Source organism: Dermacentor silvarum, chromosome 4, assembly GCF_013339745.2.
Source record: "Dermacentor silvarum isolate Dsil-2018 chromosome 4, BIME_Dsil_1.4, whole genome shotgun sequence".
Classification (NCBI taxonomy): Eukaryota; Metazoa; Arthropoda; class Arachnida; order Ixodida; family Ixodidae; genus Dermacentor; species Dermacentor silvarum.
The window spans coordinates 10,555,552-10,572,550 of NC_051157.2; the positions used below are offsets into that span (position 1 = coordinate 10,555,552).

Genomic DNA, 16,999 nt, shown 5'->3' on the forward strand with positions numbered 1-16,999 from the left:
AGTGCTTACACAAAGGAATTGCTATGAAGCATGGCCTCTGAAACTCCCTGGATACTAGAAAGGTATGTCAAACATACTATGTTCCTTGTGGTATCGCACTCCGACCGCTCTTTCTTCTTTTTCCTTGGGCCGAGGTTTTCTAAATTGTTCTTCGGCAACCTTCTCGCCCCTATTGCAAATGATTGAAACAGCGCAATGCGACTTGCAAATGGCTATTGTCGCGTACAATGTATATACTATATAAGCCCCTCTGTATAAGCCTGTCTAATGGGCAGGTACGGGCAAGAATAAGTATATCTAGCTTTCATATATATCTTTCCTTTATTTTTATTTTCTTCGTAACCGAGAACGTCAGCACGAAAGCAGCAGACTACGCAAGTCCTTCAGACATGCATTTGCCCCTCAGGTGTTAACACGTTGCCCTGAGCTTTGGCCACGTGTCAGACGTGCGGTCCAAGGGGACAGCCACTTCCAATGGGAACGGAAGTGGGTGGCAGTGAATGGTAGGAACAACGGCCTGGCCAGCCACCGATAAGGTGATCTACAGTGCACCTGCTGTCTTGTCTTCCCCGGCTACCGTTTACGAAGAAAACCTCGCTTTGCTACGTGACTCGGGTGGATAGTTTCCATTTCAAATGGCGGCGCCTACCACCCACGTTCTGCTCGCACTGGCGTTTCTGACTCGCACAGTGGTACCCAATAACGTGAGTACGCAATAGACAGTTTTAATGTGGCCAAGGCCATGCTGCACTGTTTTCACACCGACATGACCGTCAGGCAAATGGTCGGGCCTCGACTATCCTGTGTCAATCGCGCCTTATGAATAGGGACGCCCAGCTATTTTTTCTATGGACGTGCCCAGATGCCACCTTATGCACGCCCACGGCTTGTTACACAGGATTAAATGTACTTGTGAATGTTTTGCTGTGATTGTATAGATAGAGAGGAGAAAGTTAGAAAGGAGAAATAAGAAAGGCAGGGAGATTAACCAGAACGGGAAATCCGGTTTGCTATCGTACACTGGGGAACGTGGAGAGGGACGTAGAAATATAAAGAGAAATTATAGAAAGAGATAGACAGAGAATGCAAACACACGATCACGGCAGGTCACGATTGCTGCACACCATCACAGCACAGGACCACGCACATTACGATGATCCCCAATTCACGCCGCTACAGCCGTTTATGCAGGTCTGTTGTCTTTAAAAAGGGTAGCAGTGCCTTCTTCGGCTGCGATGTCTCATACTGTGGTCGGTATTCCAAAATGGTTCGCTCTGATAATTGACTGTGATCAAAGCGAGCTAGCGCAATTGCGAGCGATCGTCTGTATACACTGCAGTGAGGGCAGTAACACAGAAAGTCTCCTCGCTGCCGCAGTAATCACCCGTAGCGTTGTCGATCATTCCAATGCAGAAATCAAGACTTCGTGAATGTCACTGCTAGCTATAGCCGACAAAGCAGGGTGATCTCGCGTCGGCAGAGTCCAGTTTGGGTGTAAATGCTGAGCGAAGAATCTAGGTGGCGCAGCAGGTTGTTTTGAAAACTTTCAGTGTTCCACATCGACAAGCGTTATGTGTAGTGCAAGCACTCGTGACGAGTGTAGCGGCATATTACCTTGATAACCGCATCGATTCCTCTTTACCCACCGTGGTAGCTCATAGCGTTGAGCGGCTGAATTTGATGTCGAGGGTTCGATCCAGGCCGCGGCGGCCGCATTTCGATCGGTGCGACCACGGTGGACGAATGGTACTTATGCGCGATGACCTTTGATGCTGGTTTTGTTTGCGTTTGTTTCTTCGGCTATAGTTTGCTCTTCGGTCATTCAGCTATATGCAGTATAACAGCAGAAAACAGGCATTGTCAGAAAACAGTAACGTTGCCTAAATATTCAATACAGCTGGAATAGCATTACAGATCACGATATGTCACAGCACAATGCCCGCTACTGTATTCTATAAAAATATGCGAAACAGTATAATGTAAAAATTGACGACACTTCATAGCAGTGAGTTGTGCAAGATATTCACAACAAGCATACTGAGGTGCACGAGAAGAAAAGAGGGCCTCAATTTTTGGCAAGTAAATCCAAACCGTGCTGTTTCAGAAATCGTTTCATCAGCAAACGAAAAAGTGCGGTACTTCCATGTGAATAGAGAGATATGGAAGTTTTTCTGTTAGCACTGCTTCCCTGTCATCCGCGAGAAATTTGCTGTCGCTGAATAAGGTTGCTGGTTTTGGAGTCAAGCCGACCATTCCAGAGTCATATACGAGAAACGTTGGCAAGACAAGACACGTCCCAATTAAATACACAGAAGAGCAGTGGGTGGATTTCTCGACATATTTTGGTGTGACACCTGCCAGTCGTTAGGCACGATTTAATCGGCAGAATGATGGTGCAGTTGAATGCCCGTCAACTGAGAACGGCGATTCTTCCCTTCACAGAGGACCGCCGATCTCTTTTCCAGTCATCCCGTCGAAGAATCTCTTGGACCAGCATTGCGCTATTACAACTGCCAGAAGTTTGGAAACATGGCTAAAAAACTTTCACAGTCCACGTCGATGCTAAATATGTCCAGAGGACCGCAGTCACAGACAGTGCAAGTCTGTGTGCCAGCCAGAGTGTGCACACTGCGACGGAAATCATAACAGCTTCCTTCTCGGGGTGCCCACAAAACAAGGCTGCGTCCAAACTGCGTCGACCTAAACTGATATACGGAAGGTTACCACCCCGGAATGCGCACCCTCCAAACCATGATACCGTAAATCCTGGCATACACCACGCGCCTCCACCTTCGAACTATGAACCAGGGGAAACAAACAAGCTTCCGTATTCTTTAGCGGCGAAAACATCGAGCCGACAACCTCCTGACAGTGACCGCCAAGACGTTCCTTCTGAGAATGCTACACGCCTTGTCCAAGCTTCGCGTCAAGAGTGTCGAACCCCTCAGCGTCAGTCCCAACCATAGTCGCAGCAACTACCTCAAGCAGCTTCACAGTGACTTGCTCCGGTGCCAATTGGTGCTTCAGCAGCAGCCAGTGACAGCGCGCCTCCCTCAGTGTCACACACAAGTTTGTCGAGGCTATTCGCAGCTCTACGGCAATTATCACGGCCCTTCCACAAGAAAACAACCTGCCAGTGTAAAGGTGCTGCTATCTACGGAGCCGCTGGTGCTTCAACAAAATGCAGCGGCCTCAGGGTATGCTTGCTATGAATAGCCGTTATAAAAGTGTAGTCATATTTCAGTGCAATGCTAAAAGCCTCCAAAGTAAGTCCGCTGAATTTCGCGAATTAATTGCGCAACATAATTTTCCTGTATAATGTATACGGGGGGGGGGGGGGGTGCGAGATCCCTTCCACCTTCCTAATTATGGCATAAACAAATAATCGAGTCCAGTATATATAAATTGGACAGACACGTCTCACAGTACATACTTGATTAGTATTTACCTTCAAGGATAGGATAGGAATAAACTTTATATGTCCAACGGTTATGGCTGTTGGTGCCCGGGGCTAGGCTAGTCGGATTATCATCATCATCATCAGCCTATCTTTATGTCCACTGCAGGATGAAGGCCTCTCCCTGCGATCTCCAATTACCCCTGTCTTGCGCTAGCGTATTCCAACTTGCGCCTGCGAATTTCCTAACCTCATCATCCCACCTGACTTTCTGCCGTCCTCGACTGCGCTTCCCTTCTCTTGGTATCCATTCTGTAGCCCTAATGGTCCACCGGTTATCCATCCTACGCATTACATGACCTGCCCAGCTCCATTTCTGTTCCCAGTATGTTCCCAGTATGTTTCCAGTATAGGGAACATATTCGGCATCGCGAACTCATATGTGCTGGTTTGCGGAGATCTTAATGCACATAACGTTATCTGGGGCTGTGAGCAAAGTGATGCTCGTGGAAATGTTGTCGAGTGTGCACCTGATAAATGCAATCTGACACCGCTAAATGTCTCTTCTCCGGCAATTCTGCGTGGCTATCGTTACTCCAGTTGTTTAGATGTTACTCTCTGCTCACATTACCTGTTGGGGGTGCTGAGTGGGCAACGGATCTAGCAACACATGGCAGCGACCATTTCCCGGTTCTGATAAAGCACCCTCTGCTGCGGAGTGCAAGATCCATGCGTTACTCCAAATTTACGAGTTGACAGACTTTCCGTCACTGCATGCGACTAGCAGGGTAGGCGAGAATCCGGACGTAGTCCGTTTTACAGCGATATTGAGTGACAGTTTAACATTTTTGCGAAGCAGGTTCCTATTTGAGATGATTATGCTGCAGTTGTCGGTGAATATGAATACCTAAGGGTAGTTAGAAGACGAGCAGTACGTGCATAACGCCGCAGCGGAAGGCTCGAGGCGTACAAAAATGTATAAAAGATCAACGCCTCTTTCTTAATGTAAGATGGTTTAACGCGAAGCTTTCTCCCATGCAAACTGAATGTCGAAGTCCAAAGCCAACGACCACGCAACGAACCCAAGAAATGCTGAGCGACCCGATGCGATGCATATGTGATTTGATTGCTTGTTTAGGATTGTACTTTTTAAACGTTGAAGTTGAATGAAGACGCATTTTGTAAAGTTCCAGAGCCTTCATTTTAGATCATGTAGCCGTTGATTACACGCACGCACTTAAGACTTTCACGGACGACTCGGTAGATGGTCAGGGGCTCTGCCGTTGCCGATACACGGGATAGGCCTTACGGGCACGATCGCACTCGCACTTACGTTCGCGTATACGGCAGCCTCTTTTGCCGTGCGCTTAACCCGCGGCTTATACCCATGGTGACGGCCGGGAATGTGTTGCGTGACGCGCGTAATGCAATGCAGATATATACAGTTATATATACATGCAGATATATACAGATATATACAGATATTCTTATCGCTACGACTGCGAATGTAAACTGTAGTGTTCTACGATACGTAAGTCGTGTGCCGTTGTTCTATTGTGTGCGCAGATAGTTCCATTGTGTAAGTTGGCTTTCGTGCAGTGCGTTTTCGGCGCTCACGGACGAATCAGTGAGACATAGAAAGCTTCGCTTTAAAGAGGACATTCAACTGTCTTTGACATTCAAGCAGGGTGGGCGCCTACAGATATTAGGCAGGAGACGTTGGCGTGAATTTTTCGCTACATTGTCTCCTTTCCCGCCAGTGCCGCGAATATGGTAGATTGCCCGCTCTTTAAGTGGCCCAGTTACTCAGAGCCATTCTTTCCGTGCCCGTCTAGCATCGTTTACAAGAAGTAAACATTGCTGACGAATTTTGTGCGCTGATAACCAGACCAGGCGTACTAATCACATGTAATCAATTTATTAGTTGTGTAGCCTTTGCAGACCAGAAAGTTTGCGCGTGTATTTTGTCAGAACATCCATAACTTGACTAAGTTTACATTAGATGAGTTGAAATGAGCAATTGCATCATGCAGTACAAAGACAGCTGCCGGCTCATACTGGCGTTACGTATTTGATGTGAAAGAACCTCGGGCTGGAAGGTAGAATGGCACTCTTAGAATTATTTAACGACCTCTGGATAAAGTCTCACGTGTAATCCTAATCCTTAAACCTGGTAAGACCTCACTTTGTCTCGACTCCTTCCGGCCTGTATAAGCCTCACAAGCTGTCTTTTTTTTTTTTGCGTGCCTCATAATCACATCGAGGTTTTGGCACGTAAAACCCCATACTTTAATAATTTAAACACGCTGTCTTTATAAGTCAATACAGAAGATGCTGGACTCTCGACTACAATGGGGGTGCGAAAACATAAAGCTGCTATCCGATTATATGACAGTTTCAATAGTGGCGTTGCACTATGAATGCAATGCTAGACCTTGTCACAAGCGTCGAACATGAACGTAGCTGTGGATATATGACGGTGACGGTATTTCTAGGCTTTAAGAGAGCTCTTGACACTAAGTCATTTAAATGTTCGTATTAGCATGTTAAAAAGATTGGTCTATGTGGACGATCTCAGCGATGGATTTCGCAGTTCTTAAGTGACAGAAATTTTTATATGCAAAACAATGAAGAGTAGAGTAAATATTACATCGTCACGCAGGGCGTTCCACAGGGCAGTGTACTTAGCCCATTTCTCTTCAACTGTGTACTGGCAATTTTATCGCAAAAGCTTCCAGCTGGTCTACAGTATTCATTGTACGCAAATGACGACTGCATACGGGCTTCTGGTTTATGTGTAGGCCAGCTATAATCGACGTTGCATGAAGGCCGTGATGCAATTGATAACGCCTTATTATTTAATATAAACTTCTTCAAAGAAAGGGGCATGGGACTTTCTTACGCTAAGCCAGCTGTACTGCCTTTTACTACATGGCAGCAAAAGAATTTTCAGTTTAGTCTCGAAGAAAGAAACTTTGATGATTGTGAAGTAGCATTCCTTGGCATTATTCTCGATCGCCAGTTGTCATGGCTTCCCACATCAGTAGCAACTTGAAAAGCAAGTATATATTGGTAGAAACGTGCTTCGCCGGCTAGCCGGAACAACACTAGAAGGATCAGATTCATCACTACTGCAAGTTCACAAGCACTGACAAAGCAAAGCATAGCTTATTCTGCACCCATCCTAGCTCCGTAATCTATAGCGAACTTCGGAGGAGAGGCTTCAACGTTTATTGACAAGAGGGCGTAGTGTGTCCTGGCATACCTGAGTAACTCAAGCAGGCTATAGGTGACTATTTGTCACCGCCCTGTTTCAAAGGGGATGCCAATAAATCGTCTTCATCATCATCATCCCCCAAGCAACCTCGAGTCCTCTTGTTACCCCTAAAGCTCGTCATCCGTCTTTTCCAGTTATGCAACAGTTGAAACTTGTAGATACGCGTATCGCGCCCTAACGCAGCCTGAAGGGAACCCACTAAACTACTCTCTTCAGGAAAGAAACAGCAGTGAAATCCATAATATTATTCAAGATCATAAAAATGTTATTGGATAAAAATGGATCTCGGTAATCCCCCTTGGATGCTGTCAACGCCCAAGATAGAATTATCAGCAGAGGATATATCACACGCAAGAGATATATGTTTATAATAATCGAAAATCGATCAATAATCAATAAAATCTGGAAAATGATGCTGGGGATGACTTGGTAGTGCTAGGTGCCCATCAGCTCCGCTGTTTCTTTAGCCTTGCGCCACTAGTGCAAGCTACGCTAATGTTTTTATTATATGTTGTGTCTTGCGCAGACATGAACTTATGTGCGTGTTTTCAGACTCTTTTGTACATTCTCACTTGTTCACGGAACTGTGGTGTCTCCTAGTGCCGCTTCACTTTCTTGTGTGGATAGAACTTTGGAAACATTGTTCGCACTGTTTGACTGTCACCAGGGGCGCTATAACGTAAAATGATTCCAAACTGTTTTGATTCCAAACCCATGACGTCAAATTTACGTAACCACCGACGCAAGCATCGGGTGGTGACCCGCAGCGTTGGTTGAACAACCCAATCAAACACTCTCCTCGTTTATAGGAGGTCACATTTGTTCGCTTTCAAAACCAATAACATTGTCTACACTCAGCGGTTTTGCTTATCTAATTGACTGACAAGAGGCGAGCAGCACGCTCTAGTGTAGAGGGTTTCGATGGGGCAGAGCCAGCACAGTGAAAATAGATAACCGCATGAAGAGGGTGGTGCCGGCTTCTCCGATCGGTCCGCTTCGCTTTACTTAGCTTGCCGTGGCTGGTCGAAAATCGCAGCGGCGTGCAACGGAAGGATAACAATGCCGCTAAAACGGATCCTCAGCAAGGAAGAGTTGGCAGAGCGATGTCGTATGCACGCCGAAAGGGCTCGACAACGTTTTACTGCCACGCAAAAAGGTTTATCATGTACAAATAAATACATGCTCACCGGCAGGTGCGAGCAGCGAGGGCCTGAGTGATCGGCGGGCAGCCATCTTCTATACCTTTCGGAACGGGGCAGTCTTTGGCTATTCAGCAAAATTTTCAGTTTTGTTCGGCATATTAATGCATCTTTTTTCGCGTACATGTCACTTTAACGTGGTGAGTTTTCGCGGTTTTGTGAAGTCGCAGTGACAGGCAGACGAAGTGGGCTCAGCCAGAAAACATTGGACCAATAGCAGTGGGCTAATGGTGAAAAGACGTCGAATCAAGAATGATTATTTTTCTTTTGTGCGGTTTAATCATGCATAATCAGTGTGTACATGCACGTTATATCAGACGGGGAGCTATCGCGGTTTTCGTGACGTCGCGTGACAAACAGGCCCGAAGTTATGAGTGGCCCGAAAATGTTTTGAGCCAGTCGTGGAGGCGGATTGCAGAAATTGGAATAAAACAGTTTGGGGAATCATTTTACGTTATAGCGCCCAAGTACATATTACTTTTTGCGCCTTTAGTTTTGCTTGCCGTGCGAAAAAGAGTAACCGGCGCCAATAATGGTGCCAACCTCTCCCTAATTTCATAATAATAAAAAAAGTGGGGAGAAGGAAAACAACGCAACCAACATTCCTATATTTCTCTTATAGAAGCACGTTGAGAATAACTATATACATACGTCCAAACGTATACCTGCAGTCCCTTTATGATCAGCTAGAACCCGCAGCGTTAGAGATTCTGAGTGGTTTCTGTATTCTGCTGAGTAAACCGGTATGGCTGCAGACTGATATTTCGGCCACGCGCATATCTTGTGCCTTAAGCCTAGTGCTACAACTTTCCGCCCCTCCCCTATTTTCCTTTGTTTCTATTTTTCGCTGCGTGAAGACACCGAGGTCCTTCGTGATCGACTACACGAACAACCATTACCTCAAGGATGGCAAGCCGATACAAATCGTGGCGGGCGCTATCCACTACTTCCGTACTCTGCACCAGCAGTGGAACGACAGATTGGCAACTATGAAAACTGCGGGCCTCAACGCGATACAAACGTGAGTATGCAAACGTGAATCTACAAAGGTGACACATACGCCTAGTCAAATAAAGCTCAAGACTGTGCGACTGCAATTAATTGCGCGGAGAACACATACGCAGTGTGTGACGTGTATTTGCAGTTTTTGAACCGTTGGCGCGAAGTCTTCCATGTATACCGTGTGTATCAAATTCATAGTCGGTGCGCATCCCGATCTTTGATGTGATTAACTTAATTATCACTTTCTTCATTTATTTTTAACCTTTACATTATCTTATCATGCGGTTGAATTTTGCTGTACAACAGAGAGAAATGCAGTAGCAGAAATGCTGTAGCCTCTTCCTCAATTTCTCCACAGCAACGGGTTATAACTGAATAGAACACTATCTTTTTTTGTTTTTGTCTTCAACTTTGTGACCGTGATCCCTTTGGCCTACCTCGGTGTAGGGCAGCGAACCGAGAAAAATCTCGGTTTATTTCTCTCCCTCCATTTCATAAAGGGGCCCCGAAACACTTTTCTAACTAATCATTGAATGGCTTCATTAGTAAAGGACGTCACTTCACGAATCTCCTGCCGCAAAAATGTTTGAAATCGCTCTTATCGCACCGATGCGCGGCTCTCTCTCCTTTCGTCTCCGTTAGCACGCTAGAAGCTACACAGAAGGATGGCAAGGACACAAGGCCCCGGCCCAAAGTTTTTTTTTTTTTTTTTTTCGCTTTTCGGTGCTGCTTCCAGTTTATGCGTGTGCAGCGCTTTCTCGACGCGAGATGGGCAATCGGGCGCCTGGAGCTACGTCACTTACAGAGATCGATCAGCGCACGCTGGCTGTCTATGAGCGTCCCGTGGCGGCCACAGTGTCTGCGCTACACCATTGCAATCTCGGAGGCCATGCTTAGAAGACGCAGCTACGTGCAACTGGAGTGTGTCGACCAGAAGTACAAAGATCAAATACATTTTCTTGTCTTTTCGAGATCACAAACGTTTGCATTTTTTATTCATTTAAATCAAAACTAGCAATTATAGTATTACTGAAAACTTTTCTCGCAATCATGAACATTGCTAGCGACGTAACTGCATGATGACATTGCGAAGGAGAGAGCAAGCGACTTTTCATTGTTTTAGACAAGAGATTGTAACTTCGCTGCTGCAAGTAGTGCAATAATATTTGGCTCACATGTTAAGAGGAGCCTCGTCTAGAGATGGGCAACGTTTTCTTATTATGTTCAAAAAGTGTTTCAAGGTCCCTTTAAATCAGTCGTTTCAGAGTAAACTCACGCGTCGCCCTACACCCCTGAGTCATGCATTTTGCCATGTAGTGACCAAATAAGTTCTGCGGAAATTTTTAAAGTGTATAAATTATGGCAAAAGAAAAAAAGTCGTATTGTAATCGAATACCACAGAGACAACCACTTCGGTTCTCTTCAAACAGCACACTCCAACTTTGACGAAAAATTTATCCTGCGTTCTGAATGTCTCAAACCTGAAATATTTTGAAGCGGAACAGAAAGCATGAACATTCAGAGACTGATTTACAAAGTTCGGCGTATAATGTGAAAATAGGAATGAAGTCTTTGTAAAACGACGTAAAATCTGTAAACGACTTGTCTCGTGAGGGGGCTGATAACAGGAGAGATATCAAAACGTTGAAGATAAAACAGTACGGCTACCCAAATGAGGACATCTGCCACTGCTTAATTGTAGACAGGAGCCAAGTTAGTAATCACGCTGCCAAAACTACCATATTATTTCTTTGTGCTGACCTGCGCCTTCATCGCTATGCGCAGGTACGTTGAGTGGAGCAGTCACGAACCCGAGGAAGGCCACTTCGATTTCGAGGGGCAGCAGGACCTCGTGCGTTTCTTGAAGTTGGCCCAGGACCACGGCTTCCTGGTTCTGCTCAGGATCGGTCCATACATTTGCGCCGAAAGAGACATGGTATGGAGCGGCGACATTTAGGCTGTACTTTCAGGACAAGCAGTGCATAAATTCGTCATTTTGTGTTGCGAGTCAAAATATCACGAGACAATTTTTTTTTCTACGTTCACGTTATTCCATCGATCACGTTACAGGGCGGACTGCCATACTGGTTACTGTCAAGAAATGCTTCCATCGGTCTTCGTACAAGCGACAAACGTAAACGCCGCCCTCGATTTATATACCGCACTTTTTTCCCACCTAGAATGAATGCTTGGCGACTGGTTAATACAAATAAAGTGCGCTGCTACATTCGCCATTTTTGTTCTTCTCTCCAGAGTACCTAGGGCCCGTCGAGAAGTACTTCTCTAAGCTGCTTCCAATGCTACACCCACTTCTCTACACCAACGGAGGGCCCATCGTTGCGGTGCAGGTCAGTGGACTTGTTTTCTTTCAAAGCTAGCTCCAGCTGTTAAGGGGCTCTTCTAGTGAAAACCTGTCCTCCTCTTCCGAACTGTTCTTTCCAACTTTATACTATAAAAAATAAAATTCTGGGGTTTCGCTAGCCAGGACCACCTCTGATTAGAGGCACGCCGTAATGGGGGACTCCGGAATAATTTGTACCACCTGAGGTTCGTTAACGTGCACCCAATGCAACGTGCAAGGACGTTTTTGCATTTCGGCGCCGTCGAAATGCGGCCACCACGGCATTCTGCTTCCTCGTGCTTTCCGACTTCCTGCTATCGTCTACTGTCCTCTGCTGTGTTTCTCCACTGTCCTCTCCCACCCCTTCCTGTCCTGCACTGACCTTTACTGTAATCTTCTGTTCGGTCCTCTACAATACACTTCCATCTACGACTGCCCTCTCTTGTCTTCTCCTGCCCTCTCCATTTTTTTCGGCTGCCTTTACATGGTCTAGCAACAGGGTGTAGTTAGTACCGCATCCCAGTGGCAGGTTTGGTGTGCAACGCCCACTGAACACGTTGACAACGCAAATGGTTCACGATGTACATACAGAAGGTGCCACTCGCAGCATGAGTGACTGTCACGTTCTTCTGTGTTACATTATTTGCAGAAAGCACGAAAAGGTCCTCTGCAAGCTATACCCATTCGAAAATAGTAGCTAACAATTTCCATCTGTAAGGGATCCAGATCACTCGAAACTATAGCCGAGTTTCTTAATGGTCAATTTCTTGCAGGTTGAGAACGAGTACGGCAGCTACGGTGCGTGCGACTTTTCCTACACGACGTGGTTGCGGACCCTGGTGCGGCGTCACCTGGGCTATGACGTCGTCCTCTACACTGCTGACGGCCCCGCTGATGATTTTCTCATGTGCGGCAAAATTGACGGAGCCCACGCAACCGTCAATTTCGGCGTAGGTGCGCGAAAACGTTAACCTTGCGCTCTGCTGTTTCCATACTACTGTACACATTTATAATGACTTGGCGAGCGAGATAATAATGTCTGAGCGTAGAACTGCAACCATACCGGTGTTCTGAAGCGGAGTTGAGCATCGAAACGAAACGTTTCAACTGGTTTTTAAGCTGACTGCACGAGTCCGTGAAACTGGCAGCGCCATGCGTATTACGGTGTTGCCAATCTACCAAACCCTATTTCTATTGAGCATGCCTCCGCGCGTTAAATGTGCAATTGTCCTAACAGCTGTTGCGTTACTCTTCCTTTTATATTGACTATGTTAGGTATATATGCCAATTCGCGCGGCTATCACAGGTAAGCGAGAGGGTATTATGCGCTTTACTCGCACGTAAATGCATTGTGGCCGTTCTTTCTCCTTGATTTGTCCCTCCTATTGTTTTACTCAGGTACTTCAAACACATGCGGACTATAAACGTACGCATCTCGTAAACATGTTGTTCGTAAACATGTTGTTTCTTTCCGACCCTTCAGAGGCAGAGGTGGAAGATGCGTTCAAGGCCCAACGTCGACACCAAGAGCGGGGACCGCTGGTGGATTCCGAGTTCTACACCGGCTGGCTGGACCACTGGGCGGAGTGGCACAGTATGACCAACACCAGCGATGTGGTGCGTCAATTGGATAAGACGCTCAGCATGAACGCTTCTGTTGTCATGTGAGTCTTCATCAAATGAGTGACCTGACTGACTGATTGATTGATTGATTGATTGGATAGCTTTATCTCGTCCGTATGCGTATTATCTTTCATGAAATACCGTGTCACCGGAGACATGAGCAGCCCTGCTGGTGCCGCCATCTTGGAGCTATCATTCCCGTGACCCACTATATTCTGCTTGGTAGCTCTTGTAAAGCGTTGGCAGTCACATAGTCGTCAACATGCAACCTTTTCATTATTTTTTACCATGTAAGAGAACAACGCTTTCAAGGCGTTGTGATTGGACAGAGCGTCACAATATGTCGCTACCATCATTGTTACTGCCGTGCTCGTCTCCGGTACATGCGGAGTTATATGCATGCGGACAAGCTAAAGTGTACAAGCTAAAACCTTCTATTTTTAATCGCAGGTACATGTTTCACGGCGGAACATCTTTCGGCTACAAGTCTGGCGGTAAGCTGTAACGCATCCTCGGCCATATTTCTGCCAATCTGTAAATTTTCCTGACATGTGCATTACGTGTAAGTTGGACACGTCAGGAAAAATTATTTATTTCAGATATAGCATGCATGTGGGATGGGGCGTGTGAGCTGGCGAAAGAGTTGTGCCCGTTACTTTGCACTCCTCTGCAAAGAGAATTTTGCTATGGTCTTTGTCCGAATTCGCCCATCGTAAAGCACTCGCAATTATTACTGCCATGTCAGTGACCATTTACGAGCCTAGACTCTAACAAAAACAGGTTAACGCTGCACTTTTACAAAACAATGCCTACCGCGCACCCTAACTGGTCAAAATTGTCTTTTAAGCAGCATTGTGCACCTCTGCCGCTGTCGTGGTACGCTGCCCCCATATAGTTCAGAAAGCAGGCTCACCGTTTTTCGGTACTTGCAAAGTCAGAGGACTTGCAACAGATGTTCTCTGCCTGCAGCGGTCACGTGTTTCACAGAGACACTTTGGGACTGACCAGAAACGAAAGCTCACTAACCTACAATCTGTGTGGAGATAAGTTGATTTCAAAAGAGATTTCCCGGAAAATTACACTTCATCAGTGCATTTGGCACATGTGAGTTATAGAGAATGGGTTTAGCATAAACGCCAGCTTGGTCATTCAAGACTGTGTACGCACCTTCTCCGCTCTGTGCAGACCCCTGAGAGTTGGGTAACACAGATCACTTTTATGGTCTTGCCGGCGTTTTACTGCAGAGGTAAATGTGTTATATATACTTAATGCTCTGCGGAGAACATTATTCCTACACGATTGTGTACAGTGCTTCAAGGTTGCTTCTAGAAGGCCGCCAGATTGTCTGTGGAGATATCTTGCGCCTGCTACTTGTGATATTGCGCGACAGTGGGCTTTTAGGCGTATGGCTACAAATTGCATAGGGTGTCCCAGCTAACGTTAGCCAAGCTGTTCAATGAAACAAGTTATTAAAAAAAATCAGGCAAGTTTGCACTCGGTCGCGCAAAGCTTAGGCACAGCGAAGCTTACTGGCTGCTACTGCTATAGGTATGAACTAGGTTGCTGCTAGGTCTTTACGTGGTTTAACTTAACTACGCATGTAGGAAGGTATTCTCGAGCGATAATTTTCGGAGGTACCTTCCCTTTTGCGACATTTCGCGTGACTAGCGCTGGACGCGTGGGCGCCAACGAGCGACAGCGTTCCTGGCATGCCACAAACGCAGGCAGGCTAACCAAGGTTGGCACAGGGCCAAGAACGCTGCTGCTTGCCGACGCCGAACGCGCTGGAGGCTAGCCGCTCGATATGAATCGGCCAGCTTCGCTGTGTCTTGAGCTTTGCGCGGCCTAGTGCAAGCTTTCGCCTTATTTTTTTTCTCCTGGCTCAGTGCGCCGGATAGAAGAGAGGCAGGGGTCGGCAAGGCAGGGAGCTAGCGAGGAGGAGACCGCGTGCGCATGCACGCGGTCTCCTTCTTCTCCTCCGGGTTGCCATGGCTATCACGGCTACGCACCACAAATTACGGCTGGCTTAAACAGCTTCGCTGTTAAAACATGTTGCAAAATACAATTTTAAGGCCTACGGCGTTCGGTTGTCAGACCGCTGACGACCGAACACCGTGCGTCAGATAATTGTATCTTGCACCGTGTTTCTTACGACTTTGTTTTTTTTTTCGTTGAACAGCTTGGCTAATGTTAGCTGGGACACACGGTTTAACCTAAAAGGGCCGCTACAGGCGTAGCAATTGCCGGCCTTGACTGTCAGGCTATACCCGCCTGTTATAAAATCCGAACTGCCACCAACACCAGCAGAAGCCTGACTTCGTGTTATTCAGTAGAGATACATGGCCGACTTATAACAGTTGTTCGATAATAGAAAAAAATATGCGCGAATGGTTTAAAAAAAATTAAATTAAATTATGGGGTTTTACGTGCCAAAACCACGATCTGATTATGAGGTACGCCGTAGTGGGGGACTCCGGAAATTTGGACCACCTGGGGTTCTTTAACGTGCACCTAAATCTAAGCACACGGGTGTTTTCGCATTTCGCCCCCATCGAAATGCGGCCGCCGTGGCCGGGATTCGATCTCGCGACCTCGTGCTCAGCAGCCCAACACCATAGCCACTGAGCAACCACGGCGGAATGTTTTCCACGTGCCACCTCTACCATGAGTGCACAGAAAAGCTATCGCAGCGTATTGTTTGCAAAGGGACAAACAACTTTTCACCGCTCTATAATTGTATGAATTTTGAGTTGTTATTTATCCTAGGTCTGGTTTCTTCATCCCGCGCGCAGCTAACACAGACAATGGCAGGTTCCAACCGTGTCCGACAAGTTACGACTACGACGCACCCATGACAGAAGCCGGCGACCCGACGGAAAAGTTCGTAGCCATCCGAAACATCATCTCTAAGGTACGTGCTTTGGCAGTGGTTGGATTGTGTGCACGGGTCGAGAGTAGAGCAAGCCAAGAGAACTATAATAACCGGACGCAACATTGTCCTTCTAGCGAACGCGAGCCAAAATGTATTTATGGTAATATGGTGGTACTCCCAATAGGTCGCGCAAATATGACTTTGAAAGACATGTGAACGACTTGTGTTAAGTAAAACATATATTTACATTTATTTACGCGACTCGTCTTTCACTTCTAATTCATATGAGAAAGCCATCACAACGTCTTCGTCTTCAACCACGTCACACAACACCCCGGGAAGTGCAAGGACACTGCACTAAAATATCACCCTCGGATTATGTCATCAAAGCCATGCTGCGACCAATAATCGATACCCTGCAGCTACTACTGTCTGGTTTAAATAAGCCTGTGGCGCTCACAGCGGCAAAATCGTGAAAGCCATAGACAGCCTCCTAGCTACACTGCACTAACCTCTACATCTGCCCTCGAAGATGACTGTGCTGTGAAGTCTGCACGTACGCGTTGCACAGAAACATTATGCGGTGCAGCCCGTCGTGTTCACCATCTCACCACCCTGCTTCCTCTTCAGATCCTAGCCGCATGACACGTTTGTCAGGGTTCGCTCGCACCTGCGCACCATACAGTTCGAAGGCCACGCAGGCTTCGTGGCGGTGGCACTAGATGGCGCCGGGTGTTCTTATGGATGCGCGAAAGAGGAGCCCCGCTGCAGTACACGCCTTATACAAAACTCGTTTCAGCAGCGGCTATACATTGTGTCGCTATATTGATTGAATGCTTAACGCATTACCATCGACAGTCATCGTGAGATGGGTTCTGCCGATTTTTTATTGCGATAGCAATTATATGGACACTCAAAAGCAGATTTCTGCCATCGCCGTCGCCGTCGCCGTGAGGTTCCGTATGACGTCATTTGGAGATGAAATCGTCGCCGCGCGCCGAACGCTGTATGTGCGAGTGAAAGGGCGCGAGGGGCGCGTCTTTCACGGGGAGTGAACGCACGGCGGAGAACAAACGCGCGTTCTGCGCCGTGCTCGCTTAAGGCCTGCTGAAGTAGGCGTCTCTTTTCTCCTTTACAATCACCATATATGTAGAGCAAACGCGCCTTCTTCAGACGTGCGAGAGGCCGTGGGGGAGGGGGAGGGAAGGGAGGCGACGTTTAGCTGCGGCACCAAGTGCCTATTTATATCAGAGGCTCCGGCAACAGTCACCAACGCCGCACGCATTTT

The 16,999-nt window shown here is 46.9% G+C and overlaps 1 protein-coding gene across 1 annotated transcript in view; it reads left to right on the forward strand.

Annotated features, from left to right (window-relative positions):
* The first annotated feature begins 284 nt into the window (after positions 1-284).
* The window catches only part of LOC119449424 (beta-galactosidase-like), an 84,030-nt gene continuing 67,315 nt past the window's right edge, over positions 285-16,999 (forward strand). Inside the window, exons 1-9 of the mRNA XM_049665194.1 lie at positions 285-704; positions 8,731-8,894; positions 10,661-10,811; positions 10,946-11,009; positions 11,129-11,223; positions 11,990-12,170; positions 12,700-12,880; positions 13,290-13,333; positions 15,632-15,750. Of these exons, the coding sequence (XP_049521151.1) occupies positions 636-704; positions 8,731-8,894; positions 10,661-10,811; positions 10,946-11,009; positions 11,129-11,223; positions 11,990-12,170; positions 12,700-12,880; positions 13,290-13,333; positions 15,632-15,750 (1,068 nt within the window). The 5' untranslated portion in view covers positions 285-635. The remainder of the gene's footprint in view (positions 705-8,730; positions 8,895-10,660; positions 10,812-10,945; positions 11,010-11,128; positions 11,224-11,989; positions 12,171-12,699; positions 12,881-13,289; positions 13,334-15,631; positions 15,751-16,999) is intronic.